The sequence below is a fragment of the Odontesthes bonariensis genome, chromosome 8 (assembly GCF_027942865.1).
Source record: "Odontesthes bonariensis isolate fOdoBon6 chromosome 8, fOdoBon6.hap1, whole genome shotgun sequence".
Lineage (NCBI taxonomy): Eukaryota > Metazoa > Chordata > Actinopteri > Atheriniformes > Atherinopsidae > Odontesthes > Odontesthes bonariensis.
In genome coordinates, this window is record NC_134513.1 from 23,713,739 (window position 1) to 23,736,926 (window position 23,188).

The 23,188-nt window shown below is 42.6% G+C and overlaps 1 protein-coding gene and 6 non-coding genes across 7 annotated transcripts; 3 read left to right on the plus strand and 4 right to left on the minus strand.

Moving 5' to 3' along the window:
• The first annotated feature begins 98 nt into the window (after window positions 1-98).
• On the plus strand, window positions 99-172 carry trnan-guu (transfer RNA asparagine (anticodon GUU)). The gene has a single exon. It is a non-coding gene; the product is annotated as a tRNA-Asn (tRNA).
• A 2,104-nt stretch (window positions 173-2,276) lies between these two features.
• trnal-caa (transfer RNA leucine (anticodon CAA)) lies at window positions 2,277-2,387 on the plus strand. Its single transcript has 2 exons — window positions 2,277-2,314; window positions 2,342-2,387. It is a non-coding gene; the product is annotated as a tRNA-Leu (tRNA).
• Window positions 2,388-3,104: 717 nt separating this feature from the next.
• Window positions 3,105-3,177, plus strand: trnak-cuu (transfer RNA lysine (anticodon CUU)). The gene has a single exon. It is a non-coding gene; the product is annotated as a tRNA-Lys (tRNA).
• Window positions 3,178-6,769: 3,592 nt separating this feature from the next.
• On the minus strand, window positions 6,770-6,842 carry trnam-cau (transfer RNA methionine (anticodon CAU)). Its single transcript has one exon. It is a non-coding gene; the product is annotated as a tRNA-Met (tRNA).
• Window positions 6,843-7,379: 537 nt separating this feature from the next.
• Window positions 7,380-7,452, minus strand: trnam-cau (transfer RNA methionine (anticodon CAU)). Its single transcript has one exon. It is a non-coding gene; the product is annotated as a tRNA-Met (tRNA).
• Window positions 7,453-8,023: 571 nt separating this feature from the next.
• trnam-cau (transfer RNA methionine (anticodon CAU)) lies at window positions 8,024-8,096 on the minus strand. Its single transcript has one exon. It is a non-coding gene; the product is annotated as a tRNA-Met (tRNA).
• A 12,877-nt stretch (window positions 8,097-20,973) lies between these two features.
• On the minus strand, window positions 20,974-22,739 carry LOC142385687 (uncharacterized; the record flags this gene model as incomplete). The annotated part of the gene is made up of 2 exons (XM_075472412.1): window positions 22,710-22,739; window positions 20,974-22,563 (listed from the first exon to the last, which is right to left on the minus strand). Coding segments are annotated over exons 1-2 (1,620 nt in total), but the record flags the coding sequence as incomplete, so codon positions are not given.
• Window positions 22,740-23,188: the final 449 nt, after the last annotated feature.

Here is a 23,188-nt window from a genome sequence, read left to right on the forward strand (position 1 = left end):
TCAACCTTATGAAAAACATAAATAAATCGAACACATACTCTAATGAAGGGATGAGAGGTGGTAATGATCGAGGCCACGCCCACAGACAACTACAGCAAGTCTCTGTGGCGCAATCGGCCAGCGCGTTCGGCTGTTAATCGAAAGGTTGGTGGTTCAAGCCCACCCAGGGACGAGTGTGTATACCAACAAATCCACTGGTCAACAACCAGGGGGGTATTCCTCGAAAGTAGCTAAAGAAAGCCAGGCTATAGCCAGAAATCGTCGCTTGAACTAGCACCCTCTCCCAATTAAGCCTCAAGTTGCTCCACAAAGACATTTCAGCTACATCTCAGCGAGGCTAATCCAAGCGAGCTTACATAGCCTAGCTTAGTGCGAGTGCACGAGGAACGTAAGAAGCCCTAACGAGTGGATGGTGGAAAAATGGAGATGGCAGAAAAGGAGAGCAAGACAACAGCTCTAATTTTTTCGGCAGCCGAATAAATAATGCTGATGGAGCTGTATGAGGATTTTAAAAGTGTCATCACCAGAAATGGTAATACAGCTGCGATCAAAAAAGCGAAGAAACGGCATGACTAACAACTGCAGACAGACTAAACGCCTAAGTTCTGAAAGTTTCAATTGTTAGACATTTATTTTACTGTACTCATGTATTTATGCTCTCCTCTTTGTGTTATAATGTGTTTACATAAAGCATGTTGAATTGTCTCTGTATGAGATGTACAGCACAAGTATACTGGCCCTGCTCACTTTATTAATAACCCAATAATCGACACGTATCATCATACTTTGTGACTATATTATCGTGAGTGTGTGACCCACATATTAATTTTTTCACTGTTACATCTCAACAGGAGCTATCTTAACAGCCAAAAGCGTACCTGTCAGCAGGTGAAGGTAAAGCACAGGAAAATATTTCAGAGTGGTAAGTAGCCTTTGAAGAAATGTGTTTGTCAAATAAAGAGAGCAGCAAACTATATATGGAAGAAACTGAAAATAAAAAAGATCAAGCTAGAGATTATGAAACTGGAGAGGGATGTTAGTATAAATTCAGATAAAGGAGAATTTCGTGTTGTGAACTGTATTTAATTCTGTTTTCTCTCCACAGCTTGAGAAACATGTAATAATAATTAAACAATTCAACACAACTTGAACTCAAACTTGTCATTATTGTACGATTCATGCAAAGTGTTAGAAATGTGTTTTTTACATTTATATTCACAGTGGGGTGCAATGAGCTAAACGTGTGGAAAGTTATAAATCATCTCTGTCCATTTAGCCTTCTTACACTTGCTCTGACTTAAACTGCTACTGTGTCAATGCTAAATTATGAAAAGAAGTTCTGAGTAAAAGGTCACAACAATAAGGATCAAAGGAAATATGTGTCCCTGTATAGGTCCCTCACTGTGTCAGGAGAAACTGAGTCCTTTCAGGCACCAGAACCTGCAGGGACTCAGACTTCAGCCTGAAAAGTTGTCCACAAGACAAAATGTATAAAATATGAAGTATACTATTAATTTAAGATGGCTCTGTCAGAAGTCAGCTATGGTGCTTGAGAATTTTAAGCAATGAACCTGTATTTAATTTGGCCAAAGGTCATTTCTATCCGTGCCCTTGTTTTAGCATGTGCATGTGCATGTGCATGTGCATGTGCATGTGCATGTGCATGTGCATGTGCATGTGCATGTGCATGTGCATGTGCATGTGCATGTGCATGTGCACATGCCCTTGTTCCTGGATCAGGATATGGCGTGAGGAGGGACGGCCAACAGATGTTTGATCCAGCACTTAAAGTCAAAGTTCAGCTCTGTTACCACCATCACAGCGTCCTCAGTGGTGCCTCTTTGAATGATCACAAACCTCCTGAAATGCACAATATGAGTAAAAAACATTCAAACTTGTGCAAGAGCATTACTTTGACCTTTCTTTGGGCTCATGTCATTTCTGTATTCCCCGTTTGCTCAAGTATGATCATTCACTTTAAAACAAAAGAAGGAAAATCTGAATAACAACCCATGGCCTCTGGCCCTCTCTTGCTTTCATTACTCATCCAGTGACATCACTCCCTGGCCAATCAGTGGCCTGCAGTCTGTAGACGTCACATTTTCGGCTGGACTCAACTCGAATCCCTGCCGTGTAGGTGCTAAAAATGTAGCTGCTACCAGCTGTTACTACCTCATGGAAAACCCTAAAACCCGAGTCGAATTTAGTCAAGTGGAGTAGCGTTTTGCATTTTGGTTCACGTTTCTCATATTTTACACAGGCAGGGAAGTAATGGTGTCAAGATGGCCGAGTGGTCTAAGGTGCCAGACTCAAGGCTTCATTCCTTAATTAGGACAGGGACTTCTGGTCTCCAAAAGGAGGCGTGGGTTCAAATCCAGCTCCTGACACTAATTTCTTGCTTAAATCTTACTTTCTTATTAGAAGACCGTGAAGAAAGCCATGTCAGGCCATGGTGAAAAAGGGCATTTATCTCTGAAGACGGGCCTTCAGTTCCTCCCATCAACATACACAATTCTGCTGTGCGATGAGGCAGTTCTCCTGCTACATTAAGCTCTTTTCCACTCGTACTTACTCACAACCACCTCAATGTGGGTGGGGTCGTTATAGCAAGGAGGTCCAAAAGTCCTGTGATGTCACTTTTATTGGACAAAACATGACACAACAATTTAGGACATCAAGGTGAAGGTATACCTGCTACTTGGTCTATGTCTTTGCGTCTAGCAATCCACCTCGTTGACGATCACAGAATACATCAAATCCAACTGTTGCTGTTGCCGGGTTCTTGTTAAGGAGTGGCTTTCATGACTCATCCAGTGACATCACTCCCTGGCCAATCAGTTGCCTGCAGTCTGTAAATGTCACATTTTCGGCTGGACTCAACTCGACCCCGACCGAGTAGGTGCTAAAAATGTTCCACCTTGTGCCAGGTGGTATTACCTCTTGGAAAACCCTAACAGCTGAGTGGGATCCAGTCGAGTGGAGTAGGTAGAGGTTGAAAAGGGAGGAATGTGTTCCCATGTCATTCGAAATCTCTGAAAGTTGACTTTGGCTTTTTTTATCTCTTCTTTTTTTTTCCGGAAGGCATGTTTTATAAAATGTGAATAGCCCGGCTAGCTCAGTCGGTAGAGCATGAGACTCTTAATCTCAGGCGCGTGGATTCGAGCCCCACGTTGGATGTAGTAGTTTCAATAATCAACAGATGTTTGATCCAGCACTTAAAGTCAAAGTTCAGCTCTGTTACCACCATCACAGCGTCCTCAGTGGTGCCTCTTTGAATGATCACAAACCTCCTGAAATGCACAATATGAATAAAAAACATTCTTTCCCTGCCATTTGCTGCCTTTGTGTACCTCAAGTACTCTGGAAAAGATTTCCCTTCAGAATTGCTTTGACTCTGTAGTAGCCAATTTCCTGACAACACCAGTTATGTCACTGTCCATGAGCTTTACTGGCCACAGCCCTGGATCATTTAAAAGTAGATCCTCACTTTCAGACTGGCAAATGTCCATTAACCCTGCCCCCTCCTGCTCTTGCTCCTTACTCTGTGCTGCGCTGTCATCTGCACTGCTGGCACTGGCCCTGTTGTCGTCACCATGGCCTGATGAGGGGCTTGGTTCTGTATCATGGATTCAAATGGAGTTTAGTTAAAGCATGCAGGTTAGTGATGCACGGACGTTAATGCATAGAAAAGTTAAATGCATGCAAGTTACAGTTATGCATGCAATCAAATTGACTCCATACTTAGCTGTAAAAGTGTAACCCTTAAAAGAAGGGAAACATCTTATTGTGAATCAATTTGAAAGTGACATGGTACTCTTTGCTACTTTCTCACCATCTTCACTGCTGGTCCTCGTCCTGTCCTCCTGCACTTCACCAGTGGTGGTGTCACTGGCCGCTGCAACATTGCCTGATGTGGAGCCTGGCTCTGTATCAGTAATGAATGCAAGATAAGTTAATACAGGAAAAGGTTAAAGCATGCAGGTTTCAGTTATACATTCAAGTTGGATGTATATTAATATGTTAGCCTACCATTCGCTAACATCTAGTGTTTGAAAGCTCAAAGTCAGTGAGTGAACTTACCTTTCTTTGAGAAAAACTGAGTGATCAGTTGCCTGCCTCTACTGGCCCTCTCGTCTTTCTTCCGTCTTTCCTTCCGCTTCTGATAACCCGACTTCATTCTAGATTATTTCAGTCAGCTCACCGTCCATCATGTGTTTCAGACAGCCGCTCCGTACACCTGCCTGCATTTCGGATGCGTTCAACTACAATTCGATCAGAACTGGACCGCACCATTTTGCAAGAGGGGGAGGGCCGAGTAAATGTCAATATGCCAAAGAACTAAAGAAAAGTTATTGAAATCGAAAACTGTGTTTAATTAGTTTATTTTCCATTAAAAATGTTGTAATTCATTAGAAAATTCTAAGAATGGGCAACAATATTAATATTATATTATCACTACCTCCGAGGGCCCCCCAGGCTGCGCTGGGCCCTTAGAAACGTTACCACCTTTCCCCGCCTGGCGGCGCCCCTGGTGATGCCCGCCTCCACCAGGCTGTGCACCTGCTCCACCTTCGCTAGAAATAAAACCACCGCACTGTTCATGCGGGCAGCGGACTTTACCGAACCGTGCCCGATCACCTGCCCCACGGCCAGCGCCACTTCCTCCACGCTGCATGGAGAGCCGGCACCGACTCTGATGCCGTGCTTCCGGGACAGCATGGAGAAGCCGCCAGACGCCATTGCGGCCGGGTAGCGCACCAAACAAATGCGAAAAAAACCTCGAAATTAACCTCACAAGACTACACAAAGTACACAGAACTAACACAACTAATGAAACATTTAACAGAGAAAACAAGGATAGCGAATAATGGGTAGAAAAACCACCTTTACACTTAGCCTTTCTCTCAGCTCTTCCACTCACACTCCTCTCACCAGCAGAAGAAGAAGAAGAAAAGGAGGAGTGAGGATGCGCAGTGGTGGAATAGGGGGAAGAGGCCGAGGAGCACGAAGACACCGTGCTGTCCCAGATGAAATTCGGGCCACAATTATAGATCATGTCATCATTCATAGCCACATAATTTTGCTTGTTTTTTGTTTGTGTTTATATTACAGTATATGTGTGCAATGTATATTTTTCTTTTCCTTCTATAATACTATACTGTATGGAAGTTACGTACTTCACAGTATTTGTGTGAATAAAAATGGTTGGTATGAGTGTATTGTGTGTGCTTTGAGGCTACTCTTACTGTGAAACTTTTTTCCTTCACTTTTATACACTATTGTATTCTGTTAGGTAGTCCTATGCCATAGTGACAAAACATCTAAACAGTTTGACTTGTAGTTCTCACACAATGCCAAAAGGACAATGCATTTTGGGGGCACTGACTATTTGAATGAGAAAGAAACTTCATTTTGACACATGGCTGAACTGTTTAGGGGGAGATATGAGCTTTTGCTGGTGAACCATGGTGTTTTGCTGAACCATTCAGTTTAGTTTAGCAAAAAGTACTAAAGAGTGTTGAAAACGTCCGGTCTGTTTCAAGAAATGAGCCTAGGCAACTGAGAAAGATCTTTGCAATTTGGGTGGGACTGACTCTTTTCATGGGAAAGAAATCAGGTCTGAAGCATGGGTGAACAGTATTGGGAGAGATATGTGCTTTTGCAGGTTAGCTATGGTGTTGTGCTGAACTATAAGAGTGTTATGCCAAATGATCTTAGAGTTTTGAGAATGTAATTTCTGTTTCAAGAAATGAGCCAAACCAATAGAGAAAAACTGTAATAGGACGTTTGTTTGAATGGAGGGATATATAAGAAACAATATAACTTGATACTTACTGTAAGATTGTTTTTTTAAGTCGGCAGAGACAACGGCTCGATAAAAAATCCCTCTTCTGTAACCGCTAACTTTTATAATCCTCTAACCTAACGAAAACAAAATCTTTAATTTGTTTTTTTGTTGGTTTTGTTGGAGGAGGGGGAGCGGGAAGGGAGGGAGGTTAACTCCAAGTTAGGGCTTCACCTTGATTGGCCGAGTTCCATTGTGAGCTCGGGCGTTGATAGGCTCGGTTCATTGTGAGTCGGTGCGACATTGGCTAAACCGTTCAATGTGAGAATGGAGAAGTAGGAAGCCTATTGGAGGTGAGATTTAGACTAACGTGAGCGAGGTAGCGCCAACGAGGCTTAAAAATCATAAATATGCATGTATTGTCAGCCTAGGCTCACTTTCCCACACCCATCCATTGGTCCTGCAGACTTTGCTAAAGGTATGTGATAGCCACTTGCCCAGCTCACATGGATTGCATGGCAATCAAATAAGTGGATGGTAGGAAATAAGATCTTCTAACCTATGGGGGGAGAGAACGGCAAAGCCAAAGAAAAATGTGTCCCATGTCAGTCTATGTCAAGAGAAGGAGAGTCTGCAAAGGTGCTTTTGTCACACAGCGTATTCTATTATGTTAGCGTGATGAACTTCCTATCCTTTGTCACGGGTCTTGGCCAGGGTGCAACTTGCTTTTCTGAAAGAGACATGGTTCGAATCCCCATAACTTGGGTTTGACACAAGGCGACAAAGACCTGATTGCAATGCTTTAAAAAAAAAAAGAGATGGTTCGAAACCCCATAAGTTGTGTTTGACACCTTCCACACTTTGGAGTGACTGAGCTTCCGAGTGGGCTTTCTGCAGCTCCAACAGAGAATAATCAGAGACACTTGTGCCCAGCAAGTTTCCAGCTGTAACTGAGGTGAAGTGCTATAAACACATCAAAACACCTGCCCCGTGTGAGGGTCGAACTCACGACCTTCAGATTATGAGACTGATGCACTGCCTACTGCGCCAACGAGGCCTGCAAAACATAAATATGCATGTATTGTCAGCCTAGGCTCACTTTCCCACACCCATTCATTGGTCCTGCAGACTTTGCTAAAGGTATGTGATGCCCACTTGCCCAGCTCACATGGATTGCATGGCAATCAAATAAGTGGATGGTAGGAAATAAGATCTTCTAATCTGTAGCCCCCTGTGACATCTATGGGGGGCGAGAACGGCAAAACCGAAGAAAAATGTGTCTGACATGACAAGTTTAAGTAGATAATAAAGGAAGCAGAAACTGAAAGGCGACAAAGATCTGATTGCAAGGGTCTCTAAAAGAGCGATGGTTTGAATCCCCATAACTTGTGTTTGACACAAGGCGACAAAGATCTGATTGCAATGCTTTTAAAAAAAAGAGATGGTTCGAAACCCCATAACTTGTGTTTGACACCTTCCACACTTTGGAGTGACTGAGCTTCCGAGTGGGCTTTCTGCAGCTCCAACAGAGAGCAATCGGAGCCAAGTTTCCAGCTGTTACTGAGGTGAAGTGCTGTAAACACATCAAAACACCTGCCCCGTGTGAGGGTCGAACTCACGACCTTCAGATTATGAGACTGACGCGCTGCCTACTGTGCCAACGAGGCCTGCAAAACAGAAATATGCATGTATTGTCAGCCTAGGCTCACTTTCCCACACCCATTCACTGGTCCTGCAGACTTTGCTAAAATATGTGATGACATGGCTTGTTGAGCACGTAGCTACTTGTTCAAAAGACCTGTTGTCTGGACTAGAGGTTAAACAATCAACTCACAAGTTTCTTTATCTGGCTTTCATTCTCATTTTGAAAGTTTATGGAAAGTTGCAAAAGAGGTAGTTTCACGTGGGATAAACTTGACTGAATTGTCCCATGTCAGTCTATGTCAAGAGAAGGAGAGTCTGCAAAGGTGCTTTTGTCACACAGTGTATTCTATTATGTCAGCGTGATGAACTTCCTATCCTTTGTCATGGGTCTTGGCCAGGGTGCAACTTGCTTTTCTAAAAGAGACATGGTTTGAATGCCCATAAGTTGCGTTTGACACTTTCCACACTTTGGAGTGAGTGAGCTTCCGAGTGGGCTTTCTGCAGCTCCAACAGAGAGTAATCGGAGCCACTTGTGCCCAGCAAGTTTCCAGCTGTAACTGAGGTGAAGTGCTATAAACACCACATCAAAACAACTGCCCCGTGTGAGGGTTGAACTCACAACCTTCAGATTATGAGACTGACTCGCTGCCTACTGCGCCAACGAGGCCTGCAAAATATAAATATGCATGTATTGTCAGCCTAGGCTCACTTTCCCACACCCATTCATTGGTCCTGCAGACTTTGCTAAAGGTATGTGATGCCCACTTGCCCAGCTCACATGGATTGCATGGCAATCAAATAAGTGGATGGTAGGAAATAAGATCTTCTAATCTGCAGCCCCCTGTGACATCTATGGGGGGCGAGAACGGCAAAACCGAAGAAAAATGTGTCTGACATGACAAGTTTAAGTAGATAATAAAGGAAGGAGAAACTGAAAGACGACAAATATCTGATTGCAAGGCATCTCTAACGCTAGTCGTCCATTGTTCCGTCACGTCAACTTAACTCGCCGGATTGGATGCCTAGTGTCGCCGTGTTGCTACTACAGTGGGCGTGTATACGAAGTTGTAGATAGAACATACGGTAGAACGGCTCCGGGGTAAAGTAAATAACTTGTGATTTTAATCAACCGAAGTTTCGGAGTTTCGGAGGGAAATTAATGTGTATTAATCGTCAGCAATGGAACATTATTTCATATTGCACCATGGATGTGGATCTGCGAGCGAGGAGAGCTGCTATTGTGCTGCTGCAGCGACACAGGAGATCTCCTTCTCGCTGCATCACCTGTCCCTGCACCTTTTCTCTGATTTGAAAATGAAACATGAACAAGACATGTTGTGAAAACATGGCCATGGGTGTGATTTGGTTCTTTTGTTGAAATGAATGCCTATCACAATTATGGATAACGTTTAATTCACTACTCCACCTCTACCCATGAAAGAATTTGATGCACTGGATTGAACCTCTATTCCTTGATGGTCATTACTTTACTGCAAAAGTGGAGATGCTCACAATTGCCTGATGTTTGAGGTGTGTTTATTCGCCTACAATCGTTTTAGCACAGCCATTCTGGCCCCTGCTGCTGTTCATTTTGCCCGCAATAGCAATGACATGAGCAATACCCGAAATGTTCAGGGGTGAATAAACAAAGGGAAAGAAAACTACATGATCTACTGTCATTGGATAACGCACTACGTCTGCCGTGGCAAATTTGCATAAACTTCGAGCGAGCCCAACTTTTTGACGTGCCGCAGGTCCCCAGCTCGCCGTGTCAGAATCCCAGCATGCTTTGCGAGCACGGCGACAACGATCGGCCGGATTTCATTGGAAATTAACTGAATACGTTGGATACGGCTTGCGTTGACGGAACAATGGACGACTAGCGTAAAAGAGCCATGGTGTTAACCAGTACATCTTTTGATTTGCTACCCAACCTACAACCTATAGCTCACCGGTAGATTTGTTGGTGCACACACTCCTCCTTGGGTGGGCTCAAACCACCAACCTTTCGGTTAACAGCTGAACGCGCTGGCCGATTGCGCCACAGAGACTTGCTGTAGCTGTCTGTGGGCGTGGCCTCGATCATTACCACCTCTCATCCAATCATCAGAGTGTGTGTTCGATTTCTTTATGTTTGTCATAAGGTTGATATCTTCTGAGTAGGTAACAAGTAAAGTAGCACACAACAAGTAGTCAATAACTTCCTGCTCTGACTTGTTAAAGAAAGAGGTTTGATGTCAAACTTTTTCCCAGGTTCCCTCATTAGGTCTCTCAGGCTTTTTGAATTTTTTTTGTTTTGTGTGTGACTTTCATAGCAATATGACAAAAAGGTTCTTTTTTAACTTTGCTTGTGCAATTTTGACAAAAGACAGAGGAGCCTCCAAGTTGAGTCATGCATTACACTGCACTTAAAGGGGAACTCCGGGGCATTTGAAGCGCAATCCCATTGCTAGAGGTTGTCAAATACTGATAGTAGGACAGACAGGTGCAAATCTGCGCTCCCTGTGCGGATATTGCGCTGTTTGTGCAGCCTGTCATGCGAGGCTAATACGTGGTGGCTAAGGGGCAAGTGCTAACCCTTCCACGTAAAACAACAACTTGCACACTGCAGAAACGTCACACCACTTTATAAACCATCCGACAATAAAGTCACAAGCCTTACCATCAAAACCATATGCATGGTTCTCACATTATTGGCATGGGGACGTTACAAAACAACTTTATAAACAGCATGTCACTTACCTGTTGTTTGTATGCTCGCGCATGTGAAAGCCCAAAAGAGTCAATGGACGATACTCCCAAATACAAAGCAATTATCTTCTCAAGAAAAACTGCGTTCAAGTATTTAAAACATTACAACAATACATGCCCAGTAATATTGTTGTCACCCTTGGAGAAATATTTCGCCAAGGAGCGTGTATAATGCGTAAGGAAAGATTTTTTTATATTTATATTAATTATATATACATTTATAAATTCGTTCATATTTATATACATTTTTTTTACCCAAAATTTCCCCCATGCCAGATCGCCAAATGCTCCAAGTCCGCGGACAAAAACATTTTGTCCGACAATAGACCATGAAATTTCTCTTTTTCCGTGTCATTTGTGGATGCTCATGTCATTTAATGACAAATAGCATTTGTCTTTGCTGCTCAAAATGTTATTAAGCACCGTGTAACACATCAAAGTATCAGAAAAACTTGATCATTCTTTTAGTTTTTAAAAGCCACGATGGTCCTAGAGCTGCTGGAAAGAGTTAAGCGAGCCCTTCTCTAAAGAGAAGTAGTAAATCTGCTGGCTGTAAAGTGTTATTTCAAATCAAGTGGTGCGCATAGGATGACTCGTTACAAACCAACGTCCTATTGAATTTGTCACAGGGCTAGATTAAATTGACATTCCTAGTCATGTCATTGGAAAACAAAAGCAGAAATGTCTTTGGTTTACGCTACTCACAGTGCCAAAACCTGGTTCCCTCATTCCCTGACCGGGAATCGAACCCAGGCCGCGGCGGTGAGAGCGCCGAATTTTTGCCACTAGACCATCAGGGACCTGAAAGCAGTGCACACGGTACAGGTGGCAAAACTGTGGTAAACTCATTCCTAACTGGCAAATTAATTGGCACAGTGCATTGTACTGAAGTTGTGAACATTTTAGCCTTAGATGAAAGCAATTGTGCGCATCTGGAGAATGAATCCAAGCAAGCACAAGTTTCACGCTTTAGACTTCTCTCTTATTTCAGGGAGAAATAGAAAGATTCCTGAGTAAGAGTGAGTGTGTCATAGCCCTGCAAGAAAAACAGTTGATAGATGACTAAATAAGGGTCTGTCAGGGCAGTGGTGGTATAGTGGAGAGAATAGCTGCTTGCCACAGCAGGGCCAGCCATGTATAGGTGTAGAACTGTGACAGCCAATTAAATTACTGCATTTTTTTCAGTCCTGCATATAATTAATGTCATTATGTAGTTCATAACCCTGCAGGTTCGAATCCCGTCAGGAGCACTCTAAAATAAAGAAAATAAAAGAGGAAGGTGTTGGAAAATCACTGTTTTATTGCAACTGCAACTTACATGGTTGTACCCACTGTAATATTCATGTTATGAGGGTCAAGAACCCTTTTGGTCTTCATTTATTGATTCATTTGTTCATTCCTATCTATACTTGTTTTTTTCCCTTTTACAAAACCACTTGGCTCGTAGGAGTATCAACATGAAGGAGACCACACACAGTTGTGCAAATGAACCAGTACATGTTTGTTTAAAGAATAAAATACAAATCAGTAATGTGACAGTGTACTGTGTATCACTAATGCAAAGATGTGGTGCAAGCAGCAACGCAGGGAGCACAGAGCTGGCCAGGTCACACCTCCTCCTGTAGGTTTAAAAATGAACACACAACAAACACAGGGAGAACAAAGCTGGCCAGGTCACACCTCCTCCTGTAGGTTTAAAAATGAACACACAACAAACACAGGGAGAACAAAGCTGGCCAGGTCACACCTCCTCCTGTAGGTTTAAAAATGAACACACAACAAACACAGGGAGAACAAAGCTGGACAGGTTATACCTCAACCTGTCACTTTAGAAATAGACAGTGTTATATTTTTCCATTCTACCTTTATCATAAAGCTTTCTATGCTTTTGCTGAAAATCCTGTGTGTTCTTTTATGAATGAGAGTCTGGGAGTGTGACATCCATTTCTGGCATCTAATAAGCTAATGTACCTAATAATATATTAGTGTCTTACAGTAAATATAGCATACAGAGCTTTGTGTTTGATCATCTTGCCTTCACCAACAAAAAGGCTGTCAATTTGGAGGATCAGAACTGTACTACTCTTCCACAAAACAGGTGTTTATACTAACACAGTTTTCATATCTAATCAAAAGTCATTGTGCGTGCGCTCGTCCAGGCCCTCCATCTTGTCCTTGACTCTCCATAGCTCCCCCTCGCCTCGGCTTTGGTTCTCATATCAGCCACCTACAGAAAACATAAACTCACATATACCCACACACATAAAAAAGAAAAAGAGACAAAGAGCATATACAACACGCATCCTTCCAGTGATCTGAGGCCCCATCCACACGTAGCCGGGTATCTGCTAAAACAAATATATTTTTCTACGTTTGGACCTGTCATCCACATGAAAACTCATAAAAACGCATCGTGAACGAATGTTTTTAAAAACTCCGGGCAAAGTGAAGATTTTTGAAAACTCCGTTTATGCATTTGCGTGTAGACAGAGATAACCGGAGATTTGCGTTTTCGAACGTCACAATATGCGCCAAAACAACAACAAATCTGCTTTAAAGTCTAAAGTGCGACCTTTGTTTACTGAAGAAGCATGGATGCCTTGAGAACTGTGGTGGTTATTATTGTGCAGGCGCTGTTTACAGCCTTGATTTTACACGCCTAAGTTATACTCCCAGAGGAATGGTGTGACAATTTCGCATGTCCCGGTCCTCACTCCTGTCGCTGTCGGAATTATTACGTCCTCATATCGAGGGGCAGTCCACTGTCATACGATCACCTGTCCGTGTGCTCAAAAAAGTGGCGTGCACACTTTATTATTTAGCTGACGAGGGCAGATTGCGCAAAACAGCAAATGCATTTGGGTTGTCAAGACAGGTGAAAACGCAGATGTTCGGTTATGTGTGGAAGGTGTTTTTTTTCGAAAACGAGGTAATGTGGATACAAATTTTTTTTATAAACGGAGGGGGGGAAACATTCGGTTTTAAAAATACCCGGCTACGTGTGGACAAGGCCTGAGACAGCGACACACTTTAACACACTTTAACACTGACATTCAAGTTTGTACAATCAGGGTCATATTAACAACACACAGGGTCATATTAACAAGTCCTTCCCACCATCCACCTGTAGATATACAGTATGTATCTATTATTCTTATGATCCCAAGACTGTGTTTCCTTTACCTAAAGGAAATATCATCATTTGAATCAACACAGGGAACACAGAGCTGGCCAGGTCACACTCCTACCTGTAGGTTTAGAAATGGACAGACAATAAACAACACAGGGAACACAGAGCTGGACAGGTCACACTCCTACCTGTAGGTTTAGAAATGGACAGACAATAAACAACACAGGGAACACAGAGCTGGACAGGTCACACTCCTACCTGTAGGTTTAGAAATGGACAGACAATAAACAACACAGGGAACACAGAGCTGGGCAGGTCACACATCCACCTATAGGTTTAGAAATGGACAGACAATAAACAACACAGGGAACACAGAGCTGGACAGGTCACACTCCTACCTGTAGGTTTAGAAATGGACAGACAATAAACAACTCAGGGAACACAGAGCTGGACAGGTCACACATCCACCTGTAGGTTTAGAAATGGACAGACAATAAACAACACAGGGAACACAGAGCTGGACAGGTCACACATCCACCTGTAGGTTTAGAAATGGACAGACAATAAACAACGCAGGGAACACAGAGCTGGACAGGTCACACTCCTACCTGTAGGTTTAGAAATGGACAGACAATAAACAACTCAGGGAGCACAGAGCTGGACAGGTCACACTCCTACCTGTAGGTTTAGAAATGGACAGACAATAAACAACACAGGGAACACAGAGCTGGACAGGTCACACTCCTACCTGTAGGTTTAGAAATGGACAGACAATAAACAACACAGGGAACACAGAGCTGGACAGGTCACACTCCTACCTGTAGGTTTAGAAATGGACAGACAATAAACAACACAGGGAACACAGAGCTGGACAGGTCACACTCCTACCTGTAGGTTTAGAAATGGACAGACAATAAACAACTCAGGGAACACAGAGCTGGACAGGTCACACATCCACCTGTAGGTTTAGAAATGGACAGACAATAAACAACTCAGGGAACACAGAGCTGGACAGGTCACACATCCACCTGTAGGTTTAGAAATGGACAGACAATAAACAACTCAGGGAGCATAGAGCTGGCCAGGTCACACATCCACCTGTAGGTTTAGAAATGGACAGACAATAAACAACACAGGGAACACAGAGCTGGACAGGTCACACTCCTACCTGTAGGTTTAGAAATGGACAGACAATAAACAACTCAGGGAACACAGAGCTGGACAGGTCACACTCCTACCTGTAGGTTTAGAAATGGACAGACAATAAACAACTCAGGGAACACAGAGCTGGACAGGTCACACTCCTACCTGTAGGTTTAGAAATGGACAGACAATAAACAACACAGGGAACACAGAGCTGGACAGGTCACACTCCTACCTGTAGGTTTAGAAATGGACAGACAATAAACAACACAGGGAACACAGAGCTGGACAGGTCACACTCCTACCTGTAGGTTTAGAAATGGACAGACAATAAACAACACAGGGAACACAGAGCTGGACAGGTCACACTCCTACCTGTAGGTTTAGAAATGGACGGACAACCAACAACACAGGGAACACAGAGCTGGACAGGTCACACTCCTACCTGTAGGTTTAGAAATGGACAGACAATAAACAACACAGGGAACACAGAGCTGGACAGGTCACACTCCTACCTGTAGGTTTAGAAATGGACAGACAATAAACAACACAGGGAACACAGAGCTGGGCAGGTCACACTCCTACCTGTAGGTTTAGAAATGGACAGACAATAAACAACACAGGGAACACAGAGCTGGACAGGTCACACTCCTACCTGTAGGTTTAGAAATGGACAGACAATAAACAACACAGAGAACACAGAGCTGGACAGGTCACACTCCTACCTGTAGGTTTAGAAATGGACAGACAATAAACAACACAGGGAACACAGAGCTGGGCAGGTCACACATCCACCTGTAGGTTTAGAAATGGACAGACAATAAACAACTCAGGGAACACAGAGCTGGACAGGTCACACTCCTACCTGTAGGTTTAGAAATGGACAGACAATAAACAACACAGGGAACACAGAGCTGGACAGGTCACACTCCTACCTGTAGGTTTAGAAATGGACAGACAATAAACAACACAGGGAACACAGAGCTGGACAGGTCACACTCCTACCTGTAGGTTTAGAAATGGACAGACAATAAACAACACAGGGAACACAGAGCTGGACAGGTCACACTCCTACCTGTAGGTTTAGAAATGGACAGACAATAAACAACACAGGGAACACAGAGCTGGGAGTAGGTTTAGAAAGAGAGAGACAACAAACAAACATAGCCCTTGTAACGTCACCGTGGGAATATATGACCAAGGACGATCCACACAACAATAACAACAAACGATGTCCGCCTTTTATACACTACTTTTACGACTAATATTTACAGCCAAAGGCAGACAAAATATGCTCATGTATGCCAAAGCTACGGCGATTTCACACGCTCACACACGATCACAAAACACAGGTGCATAAACACAGAATAACAACAAACGATGTCCGCATTTTACACTACTTCAAAGGGAGACAAAATATGCTCATCATGTACACCAAAGCTACGGCAAGGTCAAAGTACCACATGTATTAAAATCATCATCTACTGCACATAAATTGTCATTTCAATGCAGTTGTTTTAAAGCAGCCAAAGACACAGCTAGTGATGCGTTGAACTTTAAGATAGCCTCTACATTACAGTCGTCTTTGATATAATAGTTTGACAAAAAACACGCCGAATGGAGACGGTACTTGCATGTACCGGACAGCTTTGTAAAGTTATACCATCATAAAACACACATTTTGACTTGTTGACGTTATTTACTTACCTCAGTAATTAATCAGATGATGAATGATGATGAACGGTGCTAGTGGCAGCAGCAGCCTGGCGACCCGGTTAACTTTGGCCGTTTCTCAACTAATACTTTGTAATAAGAGATGTATAACAGATATACATATATAACATTTGTAGAAATGAAATACTGTTATCACTAGCAATACCGTGTAACAAATTGGTCTGGTCTGCCTCTTTCTGGCTAGCAACTGCCGTACTCTATTCTGATTGGCTAACCAAACGAGTCTACCTGTAAATGTCCCAAAATATCCCCCATAGGCCAAAGAGTGCAATGCATCCGTGGTGTAAGAACTTCCATTGAAAATGAATGGGAAAAGTTAAGAGAGTTAATCTTAACGCTCGATGATGTTGTTTTCATGAATCAGGCGTTTCTGAGTGATGAAGAGGTCTCACTCTGAGTTATTTTCGCGATCCGAGGAACGGAAGCTTGTTGGAACCAGGTGGAACCGTCGATATAAAGACATCCTTCTACAAATACACGATCTTTGCTGCAATACCGTGCCTTACGAGGGTCAAAAGTCACTCATTGAAAAGAGATATGGCGAAGAGGAGGAAAGAATGACATGAAATAATGTAAAATTTAAAATATTTATGAATATAAAAAGACAGTTATTCAAAGATTATGAAATAAAAAGAACATTGAAAAGAAAAGAATAAAATGTAATATATTGAAATAAAATTTCTGAAAATAAAAGACAACCTGATGCAGGGATAGAACAAAGAAATAAAAATCATGACGAGAAAAAGGAATAAAATGAAAACAAATCAAAGGGAAATAAACAGAAATGTATTAAAATGAAGACGATCTGACAACAAAATATTAAAATGCATCAACTTAAAAATCATCAAATAGTTAGACTAAATAAAGATAAATACAAATAAAAAGGAAAAAAATGGTGCCATCCAGTAAAAAACTTCTACTATCATTGTATGGATGTATTTACAGTAAATGTTATCATTAATATTGTTTCTAAATGTCATGGTGAGACTGTTTAGACTTTTAAGACAAAAAGGTTTTTTTCCAGCCAGCACACACGCCCATGATGCACAGCGGTGGGTATTTAAAGCAAAAACTATTTAATTAGTATACTATGACAAAATGAATAAGAAATAAAAACAGAAAACAAACTCTTTGCCACTATCCTGGTGAACTTATTTCATGTTAAATCATGTCAACTTCTTTAGGTTTCTGCTCCATCACATCTGTGGACCTCTGCTCTGATCCATGCAGTCGAGTTTTTACCTGGTCCACCATCACAGTCTCACTGCAGCACCCCAAGACTTACGGGGACCTCATCAGACCAAAGAATACAAAGACCATCAAAGACAGCACTTCAAATGTGACGTGAGCTGAGAAACGTTCAGGTAACACTGTTGAACTACTGACACCTAGTGGTCAGAGCTGGAGATAGCAGTCATCTCACTGGAACTCCAAACTGCATCTGTATACATTGTGTAATTCGAGCGTTCTGCTGGGAAGAAGTCAGAAATGCTTCTTCCTGCAGTAATAACACCATTTCTGTTCATCCAGCTTTGCTTCCACATACTAGTAGAAACAGTTTTTAATCATTTTTTTCTCACACATTCTTGTTATTGTGGCACATTACAACTTTCAGAGGAAATGAATTCTGAACTGTGGCTTTTAAAGTTTGAAGTTTGGACCAGAAGAGGCTCTCTCTGTCCGTTCAGACGCAGCGAGTGCGTTGCAGCCATTTCATGTTGGGAATTATTCCTGCTCTTGGTGATCCTGCTGATGTTTAGACAGAGCAGATGGTGAGACGAACACTGCAGCACACCGGTAACAGTGGAACAGTTCATATTCAGGGTGGGAGGGCTTATGAGCAGCAGACCGACTGGTGTCGCGGCTGAGCTGCTCCTCAGTGTGAACACGCTCATGAAGCGTGCGCTGACCTGCTGATGGGAAGCTTTTCTCACAGTGTCCACAGCTGAAGGATTTCTGTCTGCGCTGGATTGTTTGGTGTCTTCTGAGGTCCGCTGCAGTGGTGAATGATGAGCCACCCTGCTGACAGCAGTCCTGTTCACCACTGGGACGGTGCACACAGGGCTCAGAACTGGGTCCATCTGAGCCGCTCTGCTTCTGAAACAACAAAGACACAAAGACAGGGAAGGTCAGGGTTTCCTGCTGCTTTTTACAATGAACACACCGGCTCTGAACTCAACCAATACCACCAAAGAAGAAGATAGAAATCTGCCAATGTTGTAGGAAACTGAAAGCTAGGAGTTTTATTTCAGTCTAATATCTGGAGGTTAAAACTAGAAGTTGGGAGCATTCAGTTAGAAAACAGATCACAGTTTGATGCCTGATGAAGTCAAATTCCTTCTTAGCACAAAGAACAAATACTTTCCACAATTTTTCTGAGGAAATGTCCTGATTTCTGCACTTTGGGCTGTGTTTACTTTACTGATTTAGCTAAATGAAAACAAACTGTGGTGCTTCTGTTCTGTTAGTGCCAGTAATCTGGCATCGAAATCCTAAACCAAACCAAACGAGCAAACAGTGACCGCTTGAAGAGGTGTTTTAGTCGAGATCGAGATATGAAAGCAGCACGGTCCAAAGACGTCCAGGAATTTAGATACATCTCTAGGATGCTCTGGGATGCATCATCAGTGATCTTCCTGGGGTCACAGTTAGCTCCGACATGATCACCCGCTTGGTGGCGTCTGAGTGAATAACCAAGTCTGTCTGTCTAGTCTTGTCTGGGTGATGTGTTCAGGGACCTTTAACTGTTTTCCAAGGTCCACTTTCAGCTGCCAATCTGAGGCTGTGGACAGCCAACATGCATTTGTTTTCGGGTGGTATGGGGGCTTCTCTCCAGCCCTAAGAAAGGGGATGGGACTCTTCCTAGGGCGGTGTCTGCTTGAGAGAATGGCTAAGGTGACTGCTTCTGCAACTGCCTTCAACACCTGGGCCATTTGTTTATGGGCAGGAATCGGGCAAACATACAGAACAGATTCTTGATTTTAGACGTCAGTCAGTTCTAAACCTAGGGGCTGTGTTGCTCATTAGAGGTCAGCATAGGCATCAGAACCACATATTATCTTGATTTGTGTCTGTACAGTTGCTGGATGTGGTCACTGAGTCCATTTGAAGTGCCATCAACAACAGGAAACTCTTCAAACCATCATCACACCAGATAACATTCATTAGAACAGGAGAACATCCCAGCTCCTGGCAGAATACTCAAGAAGATGCAGGTGGACCTGGGGAAGCAGCTCAGATTTACTAAAGACATCAGAGAAAAGTCTTAGACTGGACATTATGCTTTTTGCAAAAACATCGAAACAGGTGGTCCTGGAGGATGGGGTTTAGCTTGAAAGACCCAAAACCCTGTATGACCCAAGGTATTATCACTGATGATGTATACAAGAGTATCAACAGATGCACATTACAACCATGATAACCTTTCTTCGCCAGGGAATTCCAGCATTAGGATGGTTGATGACCATGAATAAACCAGGATCAACTGGAGGGAAAGCTGAAAGATGCATCCGGGTCGGAAGGGGCAGCAACTCAACCTGCAGCTTTTGTGTGGGAGGACGCAAACCTGCATTAAAAACTCCCAAAGAAACATAACCCAAAGAGAGGCCAAGAGGAGATGAAATTGAGCACCCCGAAAGACAGATAAGCAGGCAACAATCCATGCGATCACACAAATTACATCAAAACAACTTAATGTATGTCACAAGATCTCCAAACACTCCCAAAGCCTGAAATCCACCAGGCCGAGATGGAATTGCAGGGAAAGGTGACATGAGGAGCCGTGTCGTATGAGGAAACATTTGAGCCGTGACAACATGACAAGGGGCGGAGCTACCAGCCACCAAACACCTCCGTCAGATGTGTTCCTATGGAACCCAGAACAGACCCAGCTGAGGAGAAGGAGCTGAAATGGTTACAGGAACTGAGGGCCGTGGTCCCGAGTTCCTGTATGTGCGAATGTGGGAAAAAACGACCCCGTTCCTGAAAAGGTTATAGGAACTGTAGAAGGTTCCTACAGTGGGAATGCGCCTAATGTTCCTGAATGCAGGTAGGATCTGTAGCAATTGGTTGTAAAGGGTTGGATAGAATTCAGAAAAAAAGAAAGAAGTTAAATAAAAAGACAGAGAGACGTGGGATGTGGTCCAGAATATACAAGAGCTGGGGTTAACTCCTGGACCCGTTTGTTCTGTGACCCGACCTTGGATAAGAGGATGAAAATGGATAGATGGTTTGGATTGGCTATTTATGCTCCCTAACAAATTAATTATTGGTTTTATTTAGACTACACAGCTGTTTGGTCCCAACATGTTAAATTCTCTCCATCCAGTATCTGATAATGGTCTTCCTTTCACAATTAAACATGACCTTACTTATACTGTTGATTTCCTTTGGGTTTGATTTCGCCGAACATTTAAATGACATTGAACACTTCTGACATGGCTGTTTAAGGAGAAACAACTCACTGAATATGTTAGGATTAAAAAACTCCTACATCGCTGTCCTTCTCCAATGGGAGCCTCTTGCCTACTTGCTCAGTTAAATCCTAAACTCATCAGGAGATGGGAAAATAAGTGTTTGATGTACATACCTCACAGTGATTCTTCTTGGATCGTCTCTTTCTGCCGTGGCTTTGTTGGTGACTCTGAAAGCCACGTGGAGTCGTTAAATTTTCATTGCACTGGGAATCACTGCATGGTTGTGCTCCATTGCAGACAAGCTGATGTTTTTTTAAGGCAGAGAAGTAACCAAAGGACTCCCCACACTGTCCACAACTGAAATGTTTAACTCCACTGTGGTTACGTTGATGTGTTATTAAGGTACTTTTCTGAGTAAAAGCCTTCCCACACTGTCCGCAAAGGAAAGGTTTAACTCCACTGTGGAGACGTTGATGTGTTATTAAGGTACTTTTCTGAGTAAAAGCCTTCCCACACTGGTCACAACTGAAAGGTTTAACTCCACTGTGGATATGTTCATGTGATATTAAGGCACTTTTCTGACTAAAAGCCTTCCCACACTGTCCACAAATGAAAGGTTTAACTCCACTGTGGTTACATTGATGTGTTATTAAGACACTTTTATCAGTAAAAGCCTTCCCACACTGTCCACAACTGAAAGGTTTAACTCCACTGTGGATACGTTGATGTCTTATTAATTCACTTTTCTGAGTAAAAGCCTTCCCACACTGTCCGCAAAGGAAAGGTTTAACTCCACTGTGGATACGTTGATGTGTTATTAAGGTACTTTTCTGAGTAAAAGCCTTCCCACACTGGTCACAACTGAAAGGTTTAACTCCACTGTGGATATGTTCATGTGATATTAAGGCACTTTTCTGACTAAAAGCCTTCCCACACTGTCCACAACTGAAAGGTTTAACTCCACTGTGGATACGTTGATGTCTTATTAAGTCACTTTTATCAGTAAAAGCCTTCCCACACTGTCCACAAATGAAAGGTTTAACTCCACTGTGGATACGTTGATGTGATATTAAGCCACTTTTCTGAGTAAAAGCCTTCCCACACTGTCCACAACTGAAAGGTTTAACCCCACTGTGGATACGTTGATGTGTTATTAAGTCACTTTTCTGAGTAAAAGCCTTCCCACACTGTCCACAACTGAAAGGTTTATCTCCACTGTGGATACGTTGATGTCTTATTAAGTCACTTTTATCAGTAAAAGCCTTCCCACACTGTCCACAAATGAAAGGTTTAACTCCACTGTGGATGCGTTGATGTCTTATTAAGTCACTTTTATCAGTAAAAGCCTTCCCACACTGTCCACAACTGAAAGGTTTAACCCCACTGTGGATACGTTGATGTGTTATTAAGCCACTTTTCTGAGTAAAAGCCTTCCCACACTGTCCACAACTGAAAGGTTTAACTCCACTGTGGATATGTTGATGTGTTATTAAGGTACTTTTCTTAGTAAAAGCCTTCCCACACTGTCCACAACTGAAAGGTTTAACTCCACTGTGGATACGTTGATGTGTTATTAAGGTACTTTTCTGAGTAAAAGCCTTCCCACACTGTCCACAACTGAAAGGTTTAACTCCACTGTGGATACGTTGATGTGTTATTAAGTCACTTTTCTGAGTAAAAGCCTTCCCACACTGTCCACAAATAAAAGGTTTAACACCACCGTGGATACGTTGATGTGTTATTAAGTCACATTTATCAGTAAAAGCCTTCCCACACTGTCCACAACTGAAAGGTTTAACTCCACTGTGGATACGTTGATGTGATATTAAGGCACTTTTCCGACTAAATGCCTTCCCACACTGGTCACAGCTGTGTGGTTTTTCTCTGTTTGCTGTTTTTGATAGAGCTTCATCATTATCCTGAAGGGAATTAGGTTCCACTGTGTTTGTGCTTTTAAACTCCTAGAGAAAGAAAAAAAAGAGACCATGAAGAACAAAGTTTATATGTATTTAGCATCTCAATAACATGAGCCAACTACTTCTCACTGCTATTAGAAAGAAACACCTCTGTAATAACAGATCTATGACACAGAATGACTGAAACTGACCAGACAAACATGGAAATATCCTGAGTTCATATATCTTTGGTAATATCTTTATATAGATTATTACCTGATCCTGTAACAGAGTCAAACTGAATCTGAATGAATTTGTAGTTACACAGTGGGATACTGCACATATCTCCATTCAGATCTGCCATCAGGAGGACGCTGATGGAACCTACTACACTGAGGCAGGTAAACAACCTGTTAAATATTGATAACTGAAGATCATCCCATCAGAAACAGGGATATCAGAGCATCATGGGTTCATCCTCAACTCCGAAACCTAAACATTCTCCCTCTTCAGAGGTCTGTAGCACTAACACAGGTGACCGATATGTAATCGGCCAGAATACATTTTTGGGAACTATATCATAATGAAACCGTCTCACCTCTTCTGAAGAAGCCATTTTCCATCTGTAGTGGTTGAGTTGAGAAAACAAAATGTCTGCCAACGTTCCTCCTTCGTCATCTGTTAATCCCAC